The 17,567-nt window shown below is 44.0% G+C and overlaps 1 protein-coding gene and 1 non-coding gene across 2 annotated transcripts in view; one reads left to right on the top strand and one right to left on the bottom strand.

The window, feature by feature from the left end:
- LOC124798447 (acetylcholine receptor subunit beta-like 1) overlaps nt 1–17,567 on the bottom strand; it is an 873,603-nt gene that overhangs the window by 601,932 nt on the left and 254,104 nt on the right. Inside the window, exon 2 of the mRNA XM_047261865.1 lies at nt 12,298–12,434. Within this exon, the coding sequence (XP_047117821.1) occupies nt 12,298–12,434 (137 nt within the window). The remainder of the gene's footprint in view (nt 1–12,297; nt 12,435–17,567) is intronic.
- On the top strand, nt 9,306–9,380 carry Trnat-ugu. The gene has a single exon. It is a non-coding gene; the product is annotated as a tRNA-Thr (tRNA).

Genomic DNA, 17,567 nt, shown 5'->3' with positions numbered 1-17,567 from the left:
CAAGTTGTCAACGTCTTCTCTCCCTCTCTCTCTCTCTCTCTCTCTCCCTCTCTCTCTCTCTCTCTCTCTCTCTCTCTCTCTCTCTCTCTCTCTATATATATATATATATATATATATATATATATAGAGAGAGAGAGAGAGAGAGAGAGAGAGAAGAACGTATAGATGATGGTCCTGCTAAGATATAAAAAAAGCTATCGTAGTCCCGTTTTGTCATAGATGAACGACGTAAAGTCTCTTTTCACAGCTACTTTAATCGCAAAGATATCGTTATCAACTACGATGTTTTGAAATAGAGCTACATGAATTTCGGTTGCTGGTACACAGTTATAAAAGAGACGAATTCAACGGCGTTTCATTCTCCAGAAACCTATTCTATTTACCCACTAAATTTAATTTTTCATAATTCTATAAACTTACTATTTAGAATCATGATTTCATTCTGCTCATATTGTCCTATCCACTCTTCCCCCCCCCCCCCTTCCCTCGCTTCCCCTCCCTCAGCCTCCTCCCACAAACACACAAAATTTTTCAGGGTGTAGTGCATAATTAATGGCATAAACAGTTAATCGTACATGATATTAGAAGCAAAAAAGTATCGCAAACATGGGCTCTGGAATACAGACCTGAAGAGTTATTGTGACGTCTTCATCTTCGATACTATGAAACAAATATAAATCTCTTCTCCTGCAAGCTCTTCATTTCTCGTATTTTAGGATATGGCACTACGGGCTTTTAAACGCTTTCCTTAACAGCTATGTGTACTTCTTCAGTAGAAGAGCAGTTTCTCAATAGTGAAGATGAACAAGTGCTCATAGCTCTTAAGATATGCCTACTGGAGCCCACATTATGTACAATCAGGAGTAGGATTACATATAGGAAGGCAGGGCTACCCAAGCACGACTCACGCCCCGTCCTCACAGCTTTACTTCCGCCAGTACCTCGTCTCGGTCCGGCACACAGTTTTAACCTGCCAGGAAGCTTCATATCAGCGCACACTCCGCTGAAGAGTGAAAATCTCATTCTGGATACATCCCCCAGGCTGTGGCTAAACCATGTCTCTGCAATATCCTTTCTTCCCGGAGTGCTAGTTCTTCAAGTTTCGCAGGAGAGCTTCTGTGAAGTTTGGAAAGTAAGAGACGAGGTACTGACGGAAGTAAGCTGTGAGGACGGGGCGTGAGTACTGCTTGGGTAGTTCAGTTGGTAGAGCACTTGTCCGCGAAAGGCAAAGGTCCCGAGTTCGAGTCTCGGTCCGGCACACAGTTTTAATCTGCCAGTAAGTTTCATATCAGCGCACCCTCCGCTGCAGAGTGCAAATCTGATTCTGAAACTATGGCGCAATCAGTTTAACAGCTCGTGCAGCCAGGTTACTGGCGAGAATAATACACAAAATGGAAAAGAAAACTGGGTATTTGTTAGATGACGATCAGTTTGACTTTAGGGGAGGTACAAGAGATGCATTTGTGACGTTGTCTTAATAATGGAGAGTCATCTTAAGAAAAATCAAGACTCGTTCGTAGAATTTGTCTCCTTACAAAAGCGTTTGACAACATAAAATGGCTCAATAGATTTGAAATTGTTAAAAAAGTGGTATAAACTGTTTTGAAAGACAGGTAATATAGAATATGTACAAGAACAATAACAATGGAAGATCAAAAGACAGTGCTTGGAATAACGCCGCGAAAGGCGGGGATACAATCTCTCTCCTCAACTGCTCAAGCTGCACATCGAAGAATCAATGATCGAATGGAAAGAAGGGTTCAGGAGTTGGATTAAAATTCAGGATGAAAGGATGTTAATGATATGACTCGCTTATGACACTGTGATCCTCAAAGAAAGTGAGGAAGTGTTACAGAAGCTGTTGAACGGAATGAAAAGTCTAATGAGAGTAAACCGGAGAAAGACGAAAGTAATGAGGAGAATAGAGACGAGATTAGAGATAAACTTAACATTAAAATTGGGGACCACGAAGTACACGAAATAAAAGAAATCCGCTACCCACGCAACAAAATAACGGAAGGAGAAAACTTGAAATAACCACAGACAGGCGGAATTCCCAGCTAAAAGAAGTCTATTGGCATGGAACATAGGACCTAATTTGAGAATGTACATCTAAGCTCAGCTTAGTATGGAAATGAATCAACATTTCTCTCCCGTAGGGATCGCTAAGGCTAGATTACACTAGTTACAGCGAGCAGAGATGCATTTAAACACTCATTCTTCCCGCGTTCCATACGTGATTGTAACGAGAAGAAACGCTGTGGTATGGAACTGAGTACCTTACCGTATACTCTACACATGCAGAGTGTGTATGTAAATGCAGACTGAGGGAAAACGTAGAAAGAAGATGTACCTTGTGTAGCGCCGCTTCCTTTGGAAGCAAAGATGAAAATATAAAAATAGTACCCAAAACCGAACAAAAGCCCCAAAAAAAGAAAACAAAGTCCCACTGTGATAGCATCACTTGAATAGTAGCAAGTATTCTGAATAGAAACAATGTAAAAAGAAATAGCAAAGAAATCCAGCATAAAGTAACTTAGTATTTTTGCAAAAGAAAGTAAAGTAGAATCCCTTTTGTATCAAATTAAAGTAAAAGCAGATAGCAAAGTGGTGTACATATAGATCACGGAGTAGAAGAAGTGACCTCAAAGAATACTCCTTGTGAGTACTCTCTGAGAACACCGCGGAATTCAGAAGATAAAGTTATACATGTTAATGTGGTTCTAGCGCTTGCTTGATCGTATCGTAACTTAACGTGTCTCTTGTACTTAGGCGATAAGAGATTGTTTTTACATTTTGGAGATTTGCGATCTGCTAGAAATCATTAAGCTTGAAATAGGTAGATCAGCAACTTTGAGTATATCATTACATAAAGTCGTAAAGTCAAGATAGGAAAAGTACAGAAATTTGTCTTACGTTGATTTTTATCAAAGGAAGACTTAACTTTGTCGCAAAGTGATAGACTGTTAGTAATTTAACGAAAAAGAAAGTGAAAATTCGTATCGAATTGTGAGAAAATATTTAGATTTCGTTAAAGCAACCGGTGAAATCTGGATCTTATTGCAAACACTTTGACTGAAATTTACGTAACTAATTCCACCCAGCTTAGGGAAAGGTGACTTCTTTAAGACAATGATAGGAACGAACATGATAGGAACGAACATGACATGAATTTACCGTGTCTGACATCTATTTCAAACCAAATAATATTACGTGCTTTCGAAACATTTTGTCAGTGCAGAGCCGGCCGGTGTGGCCGTGCGGTTCTAGGCGATCCAGTCTGGAACCGCGTGACCGCTACGGTCGCAGGTTCGAATCCTGCCTCGGGCATGGATGTGTGTGCTGTCCTTAGGTTAGTTAGGTTTAAGTAGTTCTAAGTTCTAGGGGACTGATGAGCTCTGATGTTAAGTCCCATAGCGTTCAGAGCCATTTGAACCATCAGTGCAGCGGTGCAGATTAATATATATATATATATATATATATATATATATATATATATATATATATATGTGTGTGTGTGTGTGTTTGTGTGTGTTATCGATAGCTACGATGCCACGGCGTAGGTGCAAGTTCTTAGGTTGACAGAACGACACCGACGACAGCGCCCCCTAGCCGGCGCTGTGCAGCTCTATGAGCGCCGCTCCAGATGCTGCCCAATACAAGCGGAGTGGACAACATGGTGGGCGAGCCACTGCAGATTTTTCCGGTGAAACTTTTGTTAGCGTTGATACCTGTGCGGCTTCGCACCTGCATGCTCATCTCAGCCAAAGTTACGTAAGCATAATGTAATCCTAATTCTTCTTATAGTAAAGGTGATTTAAATGTAAACGCAGTACTGAAGCATTTCACCTTTTATATATATATTCTTTGTCACTCTAAAACGTTATCGTACTGATTCAGACTAGCCGGCCGAAGTGGCCGCGCGGTTCTGGCGCTGCAGTCTGGAACCGCGAGACCGCTACGGTCGCAGGTTCGAATCCTGCCTCGGGCATGGATGTGTGTGATGTCCTTAGTTTGGGTAGGTTTAACTAGTTCTAAGTTCTAGGGGACTAATGACCTCAGCAGTTGAGTCCCATAGTGCTCAGAGCCATTTGATTCAGACTATTTAGCTTACGTAAACTGAAAACTTTAGAGGAGAAACTATTGCTGAATATAGACTGTAACCATGATTAGTACAATAATAGCAGTTTATATACATCTGCGTGTAGGTGTGCTCGTGCACGTCGGGCAGCATGTGATTATTGGAGCTGGCCGGTACAATTAATACGTACTCGGCGTGAATATAGTGCAGCAGGACAGATTTTGTTTGTAACGTTCCTTATCAGACAGTATACAGACGTTCTACCGCTAGCTAGTCGGAGCACGAACTTCATCAACGAACATTTTCAATAGAAGGAGCAGTTACACTTGCCGCGAGTCGACAGGTCGCGTCACGCTGTTATATTCGTCGTTGGCCAGAGGGCGTGGCTGGCGGCCTCATACGCAACGCCGTCCGGGAATTCGCTTTCTTGATGTTCGACGGTGAGAGAGCATAGCTGGGCGAGGAGCAAAGCAGGAAGTGGAGTCGCTCGACGTTGACTCGAGTGGCCTCATATTTTCGATCCGTGGTTCGTCGCAGAAATCCATCCTGAGGAACGCAGGGTTGATGGTCCTGGCGACTTGGACGGATCAGAGTGGGGCCGGCTGCGTGCACTAAGCCGCGTAACATTTATCGCAGTAGGAGCGCTCCTATGGACAGCGGCTAGCAGAGAGGGAGTTTCACCATTGTGTGAAGGTGGCTCTCACACCTACATCAGCTTGTGTTCTCTGGCAGCTTGCCGGATTCTTTTTACGGGTGACATCACGTTCTGGAACTACCCCTGTAGTTAACTTCGTTTTGTAGCAAGTTTTGGTCTTGGGTCAAGAAAGTGCGACGAGTCTTTCAGTCTCTTGATTGGATTTCTCCGAAGATGTTGTCTATTCTTCTCCTAATGTTACTGACTGGTATAAATGTAGCTTTCCGGGACCGGAAGAGCATGTTTTAAACTATTAAATTTGTACGCTGTGCACCTCTGCCTCCCGTAATTGTTATATTTTTAAGAACTGTTCCCCTTAAAACTTTGCAATTCATAAAAGAATTCTATGACGCACTCCCCGCTTGCATTTCGTCTGGATCAGGGTAACTTGTAAAAACTGGGTGAATAAATTCCGCTCCCTTACTGTGTGTGTTGGGTACCAGCATCCTTGGTTAGTAAAGTAGCTCGGGGTAATGTAGGCCTTGAGTGTTAATACGACGAAGCGTGTGTGTATGTGTGTGCAAGCTGCATTAGGATGTAGCCTATTTGTTAAAGGAATTGATTTTTATTTAATTGAAAGTATTCATTCTAGTGGTTGCCTGGACACCTCTTCATTCGTTAATCACTTGTTGGCTCTAGAATCGTAGTCTAATTCAGGCTGTGCCCTCTGTTTCCAGTGTAAGCGCATCTCTGTTTCCAAGAATGTTTTTAAACTGCCTGTCAAACTTGTTGAGTAATTTGAAGTAAGTGTTCTAGTTCTTGTTTGAGAGAAAATGTGTCCGCCAAATTTTAGACAACTTTGTTATCAATTTTTGTGCATTTGCCTTCCAGAGTTGTTGGTAAGTGGTTGAAAGCAAGTATCTTGCTCGCCGTTTTTAACTCACACGCGTCATTACAGTTCATTGGGGTCGATTGCATTCAACGACAAATTTCTTTGTTTATAAAAGAAAGAGATTCCTGTGACCAATTACAGTATATAACATGTCAACTTGAACCAGGGTTATTATTTTTATTTCAAGGGTTTTTTATGTATGCTTTAGAATGAGATGGTATCTGAGTACCTTGAGCAGCCTAACGTGTGAAGCTATCTGATTAGACTTATTCTCTTCATTTTCAGCTGACATTATTCATTTGCACTGTTAATTTACTTTGTCAAGAAACTTGGTCATTGTAATAAATTGTATATAAAGTTTGTGTCACAAATGGTGTTCAATGCCTGTTTCCACATACCTTCGGTCCCCAAGGCAACTAAATGCCAGGTCGCGTTTCAGAAGAGATTCGAAGCCTTTGAAATGTAATGTTACAAATGGGTGCTGAAAAGGGATTCTCAGTTGAATAGGAGAGGAAAGGAATACATGGAAAACACTAGAAGGAGGGACAGCATGATAGCTGTATTAAGGCACGAAGGAATAAATTCTGTGGTACTAGAGGTAGCTGTAGAGAGGAAAAACTTTAGGGAAGACAATCTGGAATCATATCCAACAGATGACGACGTTGGATGTAAGTTCATTGCTGAGATGAAGACATTTGCATGTGAAAATAAGTGATGGAGGTCTGCATCAGATGAGAGAGGAGACTGTGTAAACACCCTTCTTGTACTCCTGCCGCCCCCAACGCAAGCCGAGGCCTCGCAGGAATAACTTTGAGGAATGTGACGATGGAAGACAGTGCATTGCTTAGGTGGCAGTGGAACAGGAAATGAAAGTGGGTGTGAACGTTTATGATAATACAGTGCAGTTCAGTTTTTGGTATTTATGTCAACAATGCATCCATATGAATTCATTAACAAGGATGACAAATATTAAAATCACTATGAGTGGTCAACATTTTTTGTAAATTCTGTACCACATGTGCGCGTTGCTCAACACTCTTGAGTGGCAGAAATGAGACAGTATGTAGCAGCTTCAGTGGTGGACGGTGATCACGTGCTAGTGTGCTACAGCACACTGTAAACATCGCACTAAAATTACGCTATTTCTCTTTGAGTGCATGCTGGTGTGCAAACAGAGCAGACGAAAATATGTTTTACTGAAACCAGAAGCCACAGTGTCGAGTGCTGAAATGATTTCATTGCACAACGATATACTCAGAGACAGCACCCGGCTGTTTGTGTTCGGCTGCACATGCTCTAATCTGACGTCATCACTGCCTGCGTGGGATATAGGAGCTCTGTGGCATACGCCACAACACGTGAAACTGTAGGTCTGCAGATTCCAGCGACCGTCTCGAGTAGGAAAAGATTTGTTGTTTAAGTCCACTTCAGTACATCGTACATGCGAGAAAGTTTAGGACTATACTGGATACCTTCACGTACTAATTTCTCGCCTGGACCCACATGTAGCCGAACGTTCGCGACGTATGTCGGACAAGGAAACTAGTGTGACGTCACATGTTCGTTGTGGGGCCAGTATTTCCTGTGGGACCCGTGCCGACACTAACAGAGCTACAATCTTCGAAGCACCATGCGAGAACGGAAATAATACGGAGTACAGCAATATCCTCACCGCACTGATTAAACTTCAAACAAAAGACCAACGAAAAGACAGAATAGGAAGGCCAATCGAAAAGCGATATGTTTCGCTCACACATAAGGTTTATATTACTAATATGTTTTTTGGCGCATAGAAGGTCCATCAGAAACAGGTCACTCTTGCCACAATTTCGTATAATTAAATTCAGTTAATGATGCATCGGCGGTAAAATCCTTAAGGAGACCCTAACATAAGTAACAACAGATTCTTGGATCATGAATGACATTTGTATTCTTCCTTGTCAAAACGTTTTGGCAGTTTCGTCTGAATGTGTCGTTAATCCGAGTGTGTGGTTAGGCAGAAGATATGGGAAGAATACGGTAACCTGCGTTGAGGCTTTCAACTCCAAAGTTATAGACAATTCTGCAGCAGAAAACAGGAACGTATGGATTTCATTTCTCGTCACTGAATACTAGATTTATTTTAATATATTTTTTGTGAATTTGTTTTCTGTTTATTTTTGTAATATTGAAGCAAATTTATAAAATTTTGCACGAGCTACCACTGAACAGTTTATCATTAATTCGTGAGCAACGAGGAGCGAAAATCTGCAGGTAAGTGCTTTCTGCAGTGGGTAGACAGATTACAAATGAAGTGAGAGATTCACCTAAGGGCCTATACAAAAATATATGTCAGTAATTGTAGTGAAATTCAAGTCTTTAGTCGCCGTTAAGAGAGACATAGAATAACTATCAAATTACCCAACCGATTAACTCCCTCATTACCCTCCCTCACGCATATACGCTAAAGAAACACTGTTTTCTGTTGTGTTCCCTTTATAGTAACATACTGTTGACGTTACAAATTTTCAACTTCTTTACTCTTACACTGTCAAATATGTTTACCTGTTTTTGCGTTAAAAATCTACTTTAGGACTATCTTTGTCAAAATTGTTCACCACTGTTCTGTCATTTTTGATGGTTGTGTTTTACGTTGGTAAACATGAAATGGTTCCATAAATCCGCGACGGAAGCATCTATTGATGAAAGTTCGAATGAATTGCGGTATTATGCACTGCAGGCAGTCGAAGATTGAGTATCTTTATCAACAGTTGTTCTCTGCAAGTCAATGTACAGAGAATTCTATTTGCTTACTGAGTGAGGAGTAAATGGCAGTATACACTGATGGACGAAAAAGGTGAAGCACCCAGAAGGCAAGGAGGAAACGAAATGAAAAGTCACAGGTTGAGAAAGTATGTGATGTTATTACAGTGGTTACAACATCTAGCCTAGCCATAACTACGAAGAACTTGCCAGTATGAGCTCACTTATCGTTACGACATTGCGCTTCCTCTGGTCTGGTTCTCAAGGGTGGCATAAAACCATTGTATCATTTCATGAGAGAAGCTAGTACACGACTGTTGTAACTTATATGGATATTATGTCTGTTCTTTCGGACGCCGTCCAGAACGAAATTAGAATTATATTAATACCTTCAGCTGCTAACAGGCGTTGATATATATCAACGGGGACAGGTGAAAATGTGTGCCTCGATCGGGACTCGAACCTGGGATCTCCTATTAACATGGCAGACGCTCTATCCATCTAAGCCACCGAGGGCACAGAGGATAGCGCGACTGCAGGGACTACCTCGCGCACGCCTCCCGCGAGACCCACATTCTCACCTTGTATGTCTACACACTACATTCGTAGTGACCCACCACAACACACTCATTACTCGTGGAAGACATTCTTACCAAGTCCCGTAAGAGTTCGGGGAATACGTGTGCATCCGCACAGAAGAAGAAGGTCACGGCCGGTGTTGCCAGAACTATATACTTATATAGATATGGTGTCTGTTCTTTCGGACATGTTCTTCTTCTGTGCGGATGCACACGTATTCCCCGGACTCTTACGGGACTTGGTAAGAATGTCTTCCACGAGTAATGAGTGTGTTGTGGTGGGTCACTACGAATGTAGTGTGTGGACATACAAGGTGAGAATGTGGGTCTCGCGGGAGGCATGCGCGAGATAGTCCCTGCAGTCGCGCTACCCTCTGTGCCCTCGGTAGCTCAGATGGATAGAGCGTCTGCCATGTAAGCAGGAGATCCCAGGTTCGAGTCCCGGTTGGGGCACGCATTTTCACATGTCCCTGGTGATATATATCAACGCCCGTTAGCAGCTGAAGGTATTAATATAATTCTAAACTGTTGTAACTGGTCCTTAATATCCTGGACATAGGCAACGTGACGGAGTGGGCATATCCGGGGATCTCGCTGCCCGTGGGAGCACCTCAACATCAGCAGACAGTTCATGGAGACACATGCCTGGTGTACATGAGAACTGTGCTGGTGAAAAATGGCATTACTGTGCCGTCGTATGAGAGGTAACACATGAGGACACAGGAAGTCCCCACCAGCCGTGATCTGAAGTTATATCCCGCGGTTCCCCGCACCATGACGCTAGGAGTTACACGGTTGTGCCTCTCCAAAACAGCGGCAGAAGGGGACCTCACCCCAGGTCGTCATCATACTCGCCGACGGTGGTCATCCGTGCTAGTTACGGCCCACGATTCATCACTGAATAAAATGCGACACTGTTCATCAGCAATCCACATTTCCCGGTCATGTACCACTCCAAACATACCGTCGGTGCTGGGATGGTAATTCTATAGTCCGGCTGCTGCGTGTCTCCGACCAGTGGTATGGGATGACACAGAATGTTCACGGATGGCAGGAGCAAATGTGAAGGGTTTGCGATAAACCGACCGAATCGAGTTCGACAGTGAGACGCCTTTCCTGCCAGGTTCTGATAACGCTGTCTCACAAGCGTACATGACATCTCCGTGTCCTTCACATTGGTCATTCAAGCTCTGACGCTGTTCACGCCGCTTTTATACACAACAAAGTCTGTTAACAACACTAAACGTGAGCAACCCTAATGCCTTCTGCCTGCTGTTCTACCTCTCACACTGAATTGCAAGTGTAATCGTTGATGTACCCGCAGACGGTGTGTGCATGAATGGAATGACCTGACATCCCGCCGTGCCTCCTGGGTGTTTCACGTTGTTGGCAGGCAATGTTTATGAACACGCTTGAAGATCTCCTATCTTCTTCACGTTATCCCCATGCGAGATACACGACGGTTGCATTAGAATGCTATCACGTCTTCCACGAATACTGATTCTCAAAATTTACCCAACAGGGCTGCACGAGAAATACGTCCCATTTCCTCCAAAACATATCTGCTACGCTTTCGTTTAGGGTGCCCCGGCTTGTTACGATCCTAGCATTGTGGCTCTCTACTTTTCTGCTTTCTGTTGTCATAACTGGTTGATACGAACTCTACATGCCAGAACAATAGCATTGATCACACTAGCGTGCAGTATTAATTTATAAATGCAGTGACAGTTCCCAGAACCCTTGCAATAGGTGTAAGCCTTTTTTTCGCCCTCAATAATGTTGTTCGTCCCATTTCATATCGCTGCTAGCGTCTCTTGCGTCATACGGTGTTCGCTGTTTCCATGAGTAGAAAAATCTATTTTCGCTTTATGGTCGAATGCCTCAATGGTCTCTTAAGATGAGGAAGGGAAATCGCTTGCACTATTAGACCATGAATCGTTTGATATTTGTTCTGCGTATTATCGTATTGTAGCCGATTGTATACGGGATCGTATTGGTGGGGCAGTTATTGAAGACCTGCCCAGTATTTACATGGAAAACCACTTGAAAACCACACTGGAGGGGATCGGTGTAGCAGAGCAGCGGTCGTTAACCTCCCGCGCGCTAAGATCTAAGTCTGGCTCACTACCCTGTTTCTCCAGCTACATGTCACTGCTTAAAGGTCCCTGTCAGTACTTATACGATGTGACTTGGTACAGAGGGTCAGTACTAATCTCAAAGAGAGCTGCCATCATCAGACCAAATGTAATCTTTCCCAAGTCTTGCATTTACTTGCGATTATCCATTCCGATACTTTCCTGTGAACGACAACATCGCCTGCGAATCTGATAGGGTTGCTCGTCCTACTTGATTAGTCCTTTTTGTATATTGAAGACCTACACCGATGAGTTAAAACATTATGACCACTGCCAACCGTGGGACTGTATGACGCCTGGTGGTGATTTTGATGAAGAGCAGATTGTTGTGGCCCAGCGTATGCCACGAGCATCTTGCAAACGGCGATAATGGTTGGCTGTTCACGTGCTTAAGTCATGAGCATCTATGGAAATTGGTTGAAGGGCAGAAAACCACGAAGAGACTACAAGGTGCTTGACATCCTCGCCTCATAAAACAGTGTGGGAGTTTTCGTTCTGTAAAGAAGGATAGTAGGCGATGTGCGGCAGATATGACTACAGAGTACAGTGCTGTTGCAGGTAGGCTATCCGCAAAAGTCGACTATCGTATGTATTTCCATGTTGACCAAACGACATCTTCAGTTACAACTGGAATTGCCATAGGAACATAATCTGGTTGAATGAGTCACATTTCTTGATACACCAGGTCAATATCTGGTCCGGCTGTCAACGGCTGCTCGAAATACTCACTGCGACACGGGCGCAGAATGATGGTTGCAGTATTATGCTTTGGGGAACATTCGCCTGGCCATCATTGGAATCTGTGGTAGTAATCGAAGGCGCCATGACAGCAGTGACCACCTGCATCCGTTCAGACAAGATAACTGTCAGCGTCACAAGGCCACAATCCTGCTGCAGTGGTTTGAGTAGCATAACTGCGGAACACTGATCTCTCGTCCATGAGATTTGCCTGATCTGAACTCCATGACTGTAATTTGCGGTAATTGTGTGAACAATGCACAGACATCTAGTGCCACAAGTCTACCAGAAACTTGTCGAATCCATGCCAATTAGAATGGCCTCTGTATTTCGTTCCAAAGGTGGGCCAGCGCACTGGTAAGTAGGTGGTCATAATGTTCCGACTCATCAATGAGGAACAGCGTTAAGATATGATGGTTGGTTTCGTTGATGAGGGGAAACTCTCTTCCGCAACATCAGGTCAAGACAGTGCCAGAGTGACTCAGGTCGGTACTCACCACGTTGATGAGCTGAACGAAAGCGAGTCCGAAGCGCACCTCCACCTTCTGCGTCATGTTCTGCACGGGCCGGATGAGCTTGTTGTATCCACGGAACAGGTCGCGCACCAGCCGCTCTTCGTCCTCAGAGCACCAGCCTGTGGAGGCACGGAGAGAGACGAAGCGTCACAACAGGGAAAAACAACAAACAAGAACACAATTGGCGCCGCATAACCCCTACGTGCAGTAGTAACTACTTAGTGCCACACAGGCATTGCTGAAGTGAATTTAAACAGATTTGTCACTCGATGGACGACCAGAACTCTACATAATGTTGGAAAAAAATCTGCAGCACAACAGAAGTAAAATATGATGTGGGACCTAGGTACATCTCCTTAGAGGAGAAGGTATTGTAATTTGTGAACTAAAACAAAGCATGAATAGTATCATTACTAGTTTGGAATTATTTGTATACAAGCTGAGTTCACTTTGTTGCCAGGGTATTATTCCAATCTTCTACTAGTCTATCTTTTTCTTCCCCTTTCTCTGTCCATCTCATCCTTCATCCCCTCTCCTCCGCATCTCCTCCACCTCTCTCTTTATCCAGCTAGTCCACCCCTCCCACTCTGTCCATTTCCTCCTGTCCTCCCGCCACTCTCTCTGTCTACTCCTTCCCCTCTCTATGTCCAAATGCTCCTCCCCCTTATGCCAATCTGCTGCATCTTCCTGTGTGCATCTCCTCCTCCCCTATGATTCCATGGCATCTTCCCCTCTCTTTATCCATCTCCTCCTTCTCCTCCCTCTCTCTGTCCTTCTCCTCCTCCCTCCTCTCTCTCTGTCAATCCCCCTCCCCTTCTCGCTGTGCATGTCCTCCTCTTTCTCTGTTCATCTCGTCCTCCACCCTCTCTCTACCCATCTCTTCTTCTCCCTGTCTCTGTCCATCTCCTCCTGTTTTCTTTGTCTGTCCATCCCCTTCTCACTCCTCTCTCTATCCATTCCCCATTCCGCCGCCCTCCCCCTCCCCCCTCTCTCTCTCCCTCACTCTCTCTCTCTCTCTCTCTCTCTCTCTCTGTGTGTGTGTGTGTGTGTGTGTGTGTGCATTTCCACATCCCACCTATGTGTGTCCACTCCTCCTCCTCCTCCTCCCCCTTTCCCGTCTGTTCAACTCCTTCTCACCATTCTCTCTCCACATCACCACACTCACTCCAATAGGAGTCTGCTGGTTTTTACCCCCACAATATTTATTTCCAGATCGTAATTGACATGTGTTGCAAATTTAGTTGAAATCGTTCTATAGTTTAGGATGAGTAAAACCAAGGCCTTACCCATCTACGCAAGTGTCACATATATTTCACATATTTCACGCATGTTTCTACACATATTTCACCTGCATTTAGCGAATTTCGCAATGCAATTTCATTTTCAGCTCAATGTTTATGGTATCATATTTCTGAACGATGTGCTGCACGGTAATATAATTTATCTTGCACGTCGAGTGACACATGTGACTACCGACTGCGAAATCTTTTGGAAATAGAGTTCGTAGCAAAGTAGTAATAAATTGAATCAACATGCATGATGCGGCAGGTTTTCGGTATTTGACGTCATGTCTCCTGAACTACACGTCGTACAATGATATAACTTTGATGGTATATTCGGTGGTGTACGTGAATACTGCATCTAAAATGTGTCGCGTATATACGTAGTAGTAAAGAAGTAATAAATTATAACGTAATGCTCCATAGGGCAGTGAAGAGTGAAAAGGTAGTGAGCTACAAACTTTTTCCTTTCATCATTGTGTGGGGGTTTCCAACAACACAAAGTTTCGTAAAGTTTTGAAATTGTGTGTGAAGTTTGCTACAAGTCATTAAGTGCTCTCATTGTAAATTGCTCCATGACTAAAGTGTACATTTTTATAATACGTATGCATAATTAGATTAGCGCCTGCTGCTTCGCTCATGTAGACTGTATGGTCGGCACAAAGTTTCTTTTTCTTTTTTCTTTTTTTTTTTCTCTAATGGAATTTGTGTTACGCCCATTGACCGTGTGCAAGTCAACACACTGTGCAAACAGTGTATATAGTTTACGCAAACTAAATTATAGACAGTAGTTTATTAAAAGAGTTAATGACCCTTTACATGGAAGCCAATCTTTATATGATATAGCTACTTAAAAAAGAGACGAGTTTTTCTGTAGTTGTTAGTGCCAGTCTTACACCTGGTACTGAATTCTCTTACATCGAACAGATATTCCCATACATGAAATCGCATTTAAATATGGTATATATTTTGTCAACAGTAATGTTTAATTTTCTTCATAATTGCAACAAAAATAATTTTATAAAGAAATATTAGGCCTAATGAAAACTTAGTGTAGTAAAGTTCGGTTTCTTTTTCTGTGTAATGCTGACAAAACCAATTTGCCGTGGTGACTGTTATACAGATTTCTTTGTTTTAGTTCACAAATTACAATACCTTCTAAACTCTTCACACTAATTAACTCCCGTTTGATTCTCCAAGTTGAGGCTGACATACCATATCGGCCTGCGCCTTGTGCCGAATTGCGACCAGCACGGAACTTGGCTCACCATTCCACAACGGTCGTTTTCGACAGACATGCTACTCCATACACATTTTTCATTCTCCAGTGGATATCTATCCATGTTTGTCTTTCGGCAGCACCTTTGTCCAGTTTTGACGAATTTGGTAACAACGTCGCTACAGCTCACGTTTTCGCATTTACCGTACGCTCGTCAGGGGAAAGACACGAATGCCACACTGCTCCCTTGCCTACACATCGGTGCATATATACCCGTATCGGAGTCGCACTACGTTGCATATACGTTACAGCAGCGCCCTCAAACATAAATTTTTTTATCGCCCCTTATTTGTTTAAATTCATAAAATTTGTATGCCGCAGATCTATTGTGGGGGATATCTTACGTCCGATATAATGAAAGGTGGATATCTGTTCCAATATCTTGCGTTTTATCTCAGTTTTGGATCTTACCATGTTTTCACTAGAAGTACCGTTTCTTTTCATCGATGTGAGATTTTATCAGGCCATATTCATCTGCTACATTTATTAAGGTGTATAACCACTTTCGTATATTATCTTCTGTCTGTTGCACAATAACAACACCGCCTGCAAATAAGTACTCCTTAATCTTACTGCAATGAGAGCATAATACAACACTTGAGAATTTGTTTCCGTCTGACTATCACGTCGTCCACATAGATATTAAAAAAGTTTGGGGAAAGAACGGCAACTTTGTCTAAGTCTTTGATTTCATTTTACTGTTGCTCTTAGCTCCTTACCTCTACCAATAAACACTGTAGTATCTTGCTATAGACTTCTGATCGCCTTTACTAGGTTATCTGATAAACCTTTTCTGATCAAAATTCCCCATAACACGCCCCGACTCGCTGTCAAAGGACTTTTGAAAATCAATGAAGGCGATATGATTTTCCAAATTTAATTCCCTTCCTTTCACAATCACGTGTTTACTTAAAAATAGCTTTCATCCTTGAGTGGCTTGGTCTACATCCCATCTGTTCTACACTCCTGGAAATGGAAAAAAGAACACATTGACACCGGTGTATCAGGCCCACCATACTTGCTCCGGACACTGCGAGAGGGCTGTACAAGCAATGATCACACGCACGGCACAGCGGACACACCAGGAACCGCGGTGTTGGCCGTCGAATGGCGCTAGCTGCGCAGCATTTGTGCACCGCCGCCGTCAGTGTCAGCCAGTTTGCCGTGGCATACAGAGCTCCATCGCAGTCTTTAACACTGGTAGCATGCCGCGACAGCGTGGACGTGAACCGTATGTGCAGTTGACGGACTTTGAGCGAGGGCGTATAGTGGGCATGCGGGAGGCCGGGTGGACGTACCGCCGAATTGCTCAACACGTGGGGCGTGAGGTCTCCACAGTACATCGATGTTGTCGCCAGTGGTCGGCGGAAGGTGCACGTGCCCGTCGACCTGGGACCGGACCGCAGCGACGCACGGATGCACGCCAAGACCGTAGGATCCTACGCAGTGCCGTAGGGGACCGCACCGCCACTTCCCAGCAAATTAGGGACACTGTTGCTCCTGGGGTATCGGCGAGGACCATTCGCAACCGTCTCCATGAAGCTGGGCTACGGTCCCGCACACCGTTAGGCCGTCTTCCGCTCACGCCCCAACATCGTGCAGCCCGCCTCCAGTGGTGTCGCGACAGGCGTGAATGGAGGGACGAATGGAGACGTGTCGTCTTCAGCGATCAGAGTCGCTTCTGCCTTGGTGCCAATGATGGTCGTATGCGTGTTTGGCGCCGTGCAGGTGAGCGCCACAATCAGGACTGCATACGATCGAGGCACACAGGGCCAACACCCGGCATCATGGTGTGGGGAGCGATCTCCTACACTGGCCGTACACCACTGGTAGTCGTCGAGGGGACACTGAATAGTGCACGGTACATCCAAACCGTCATCGAACCCATCGTTCTACCATTCCTAGACCGGCAAGGGAACTTGCTTTTCCAACAGGACAATGCACGTCCGCATGTATCCCGTGCCACCCAACGTGCTCTAGAAGGTGTAAGTCAACTACCCTGGCCAGCAAGATCTCCGGATCTGTCCCCCATTGAGCATGTTTGGGACTGGATGAAGCGTCGTCTCACGCGGTGTGCACGTCCAGCACGAACGCTGGTCCAACTGAGGCGCCAGGTGGAAATGGCATGGCAAGCCGTTCCACAGGAATACATCCAGCATCTCTACGATCGTCTCCATGGGAGAATAGCAGCCTGCATTGCTGCGAAAGGTGAATATACACTGTACTAGTGTCGACATTGTGCATGCTCTGTTGCCTGTGTCTATGTGCCTGTGGTTCTGTCAGTGTGATCATGTGATGTATCTGACCCCAGGAATGTGTCAATAAAGTTTCCCCTTCCTGGGACAATGAATTCACGGTGTTCTTATTTCAATTTCCAGGAGTGTACATTGATGATAGAGCCTACCAGTCTATTGAACCTACTACTGATTATTCTGGAGTATATTTTACAGGTACTGTACCGCAAACTCATATCCCTATAATTTTCACTTTGACCCCGGTTATCTTTCTTGTAAATAGAAATTATCTTCGCTTTCAGCCACTTCTCAGATATTCTTCCTTCTCTCCAGCACACATTCAGCAGACGCGTGAATCCAATATGTATATGTATATATCCAGCATTCAGCATTTATCCCGTACAATCTGCTGCTTTTCTGTTTTTTTTTTTTTTAGGCTGACTCAGTCTTTAACCTCCT

Source organism: Schistocerca piceifrons, chromosome 5 (genome assembly GCF_021461385.2).
Source record: "Schistocerca piceifrons isolate TAMUIC-IGC-003096 chromosome 5, iqSchPice1.1, whole genome shotgun sequence".
NCBI classification, from domain to species: Eukaryota; Metazoa; Arthropoda; class Insecta; order Orthoptera; family Acrididae; genus Schistocerca; species Schistocerca piceifrons.
Note: the sequence above shows the minus strand (reverse complement) of the source record. Positions and strands in the feature narration are given on the sequence as shown.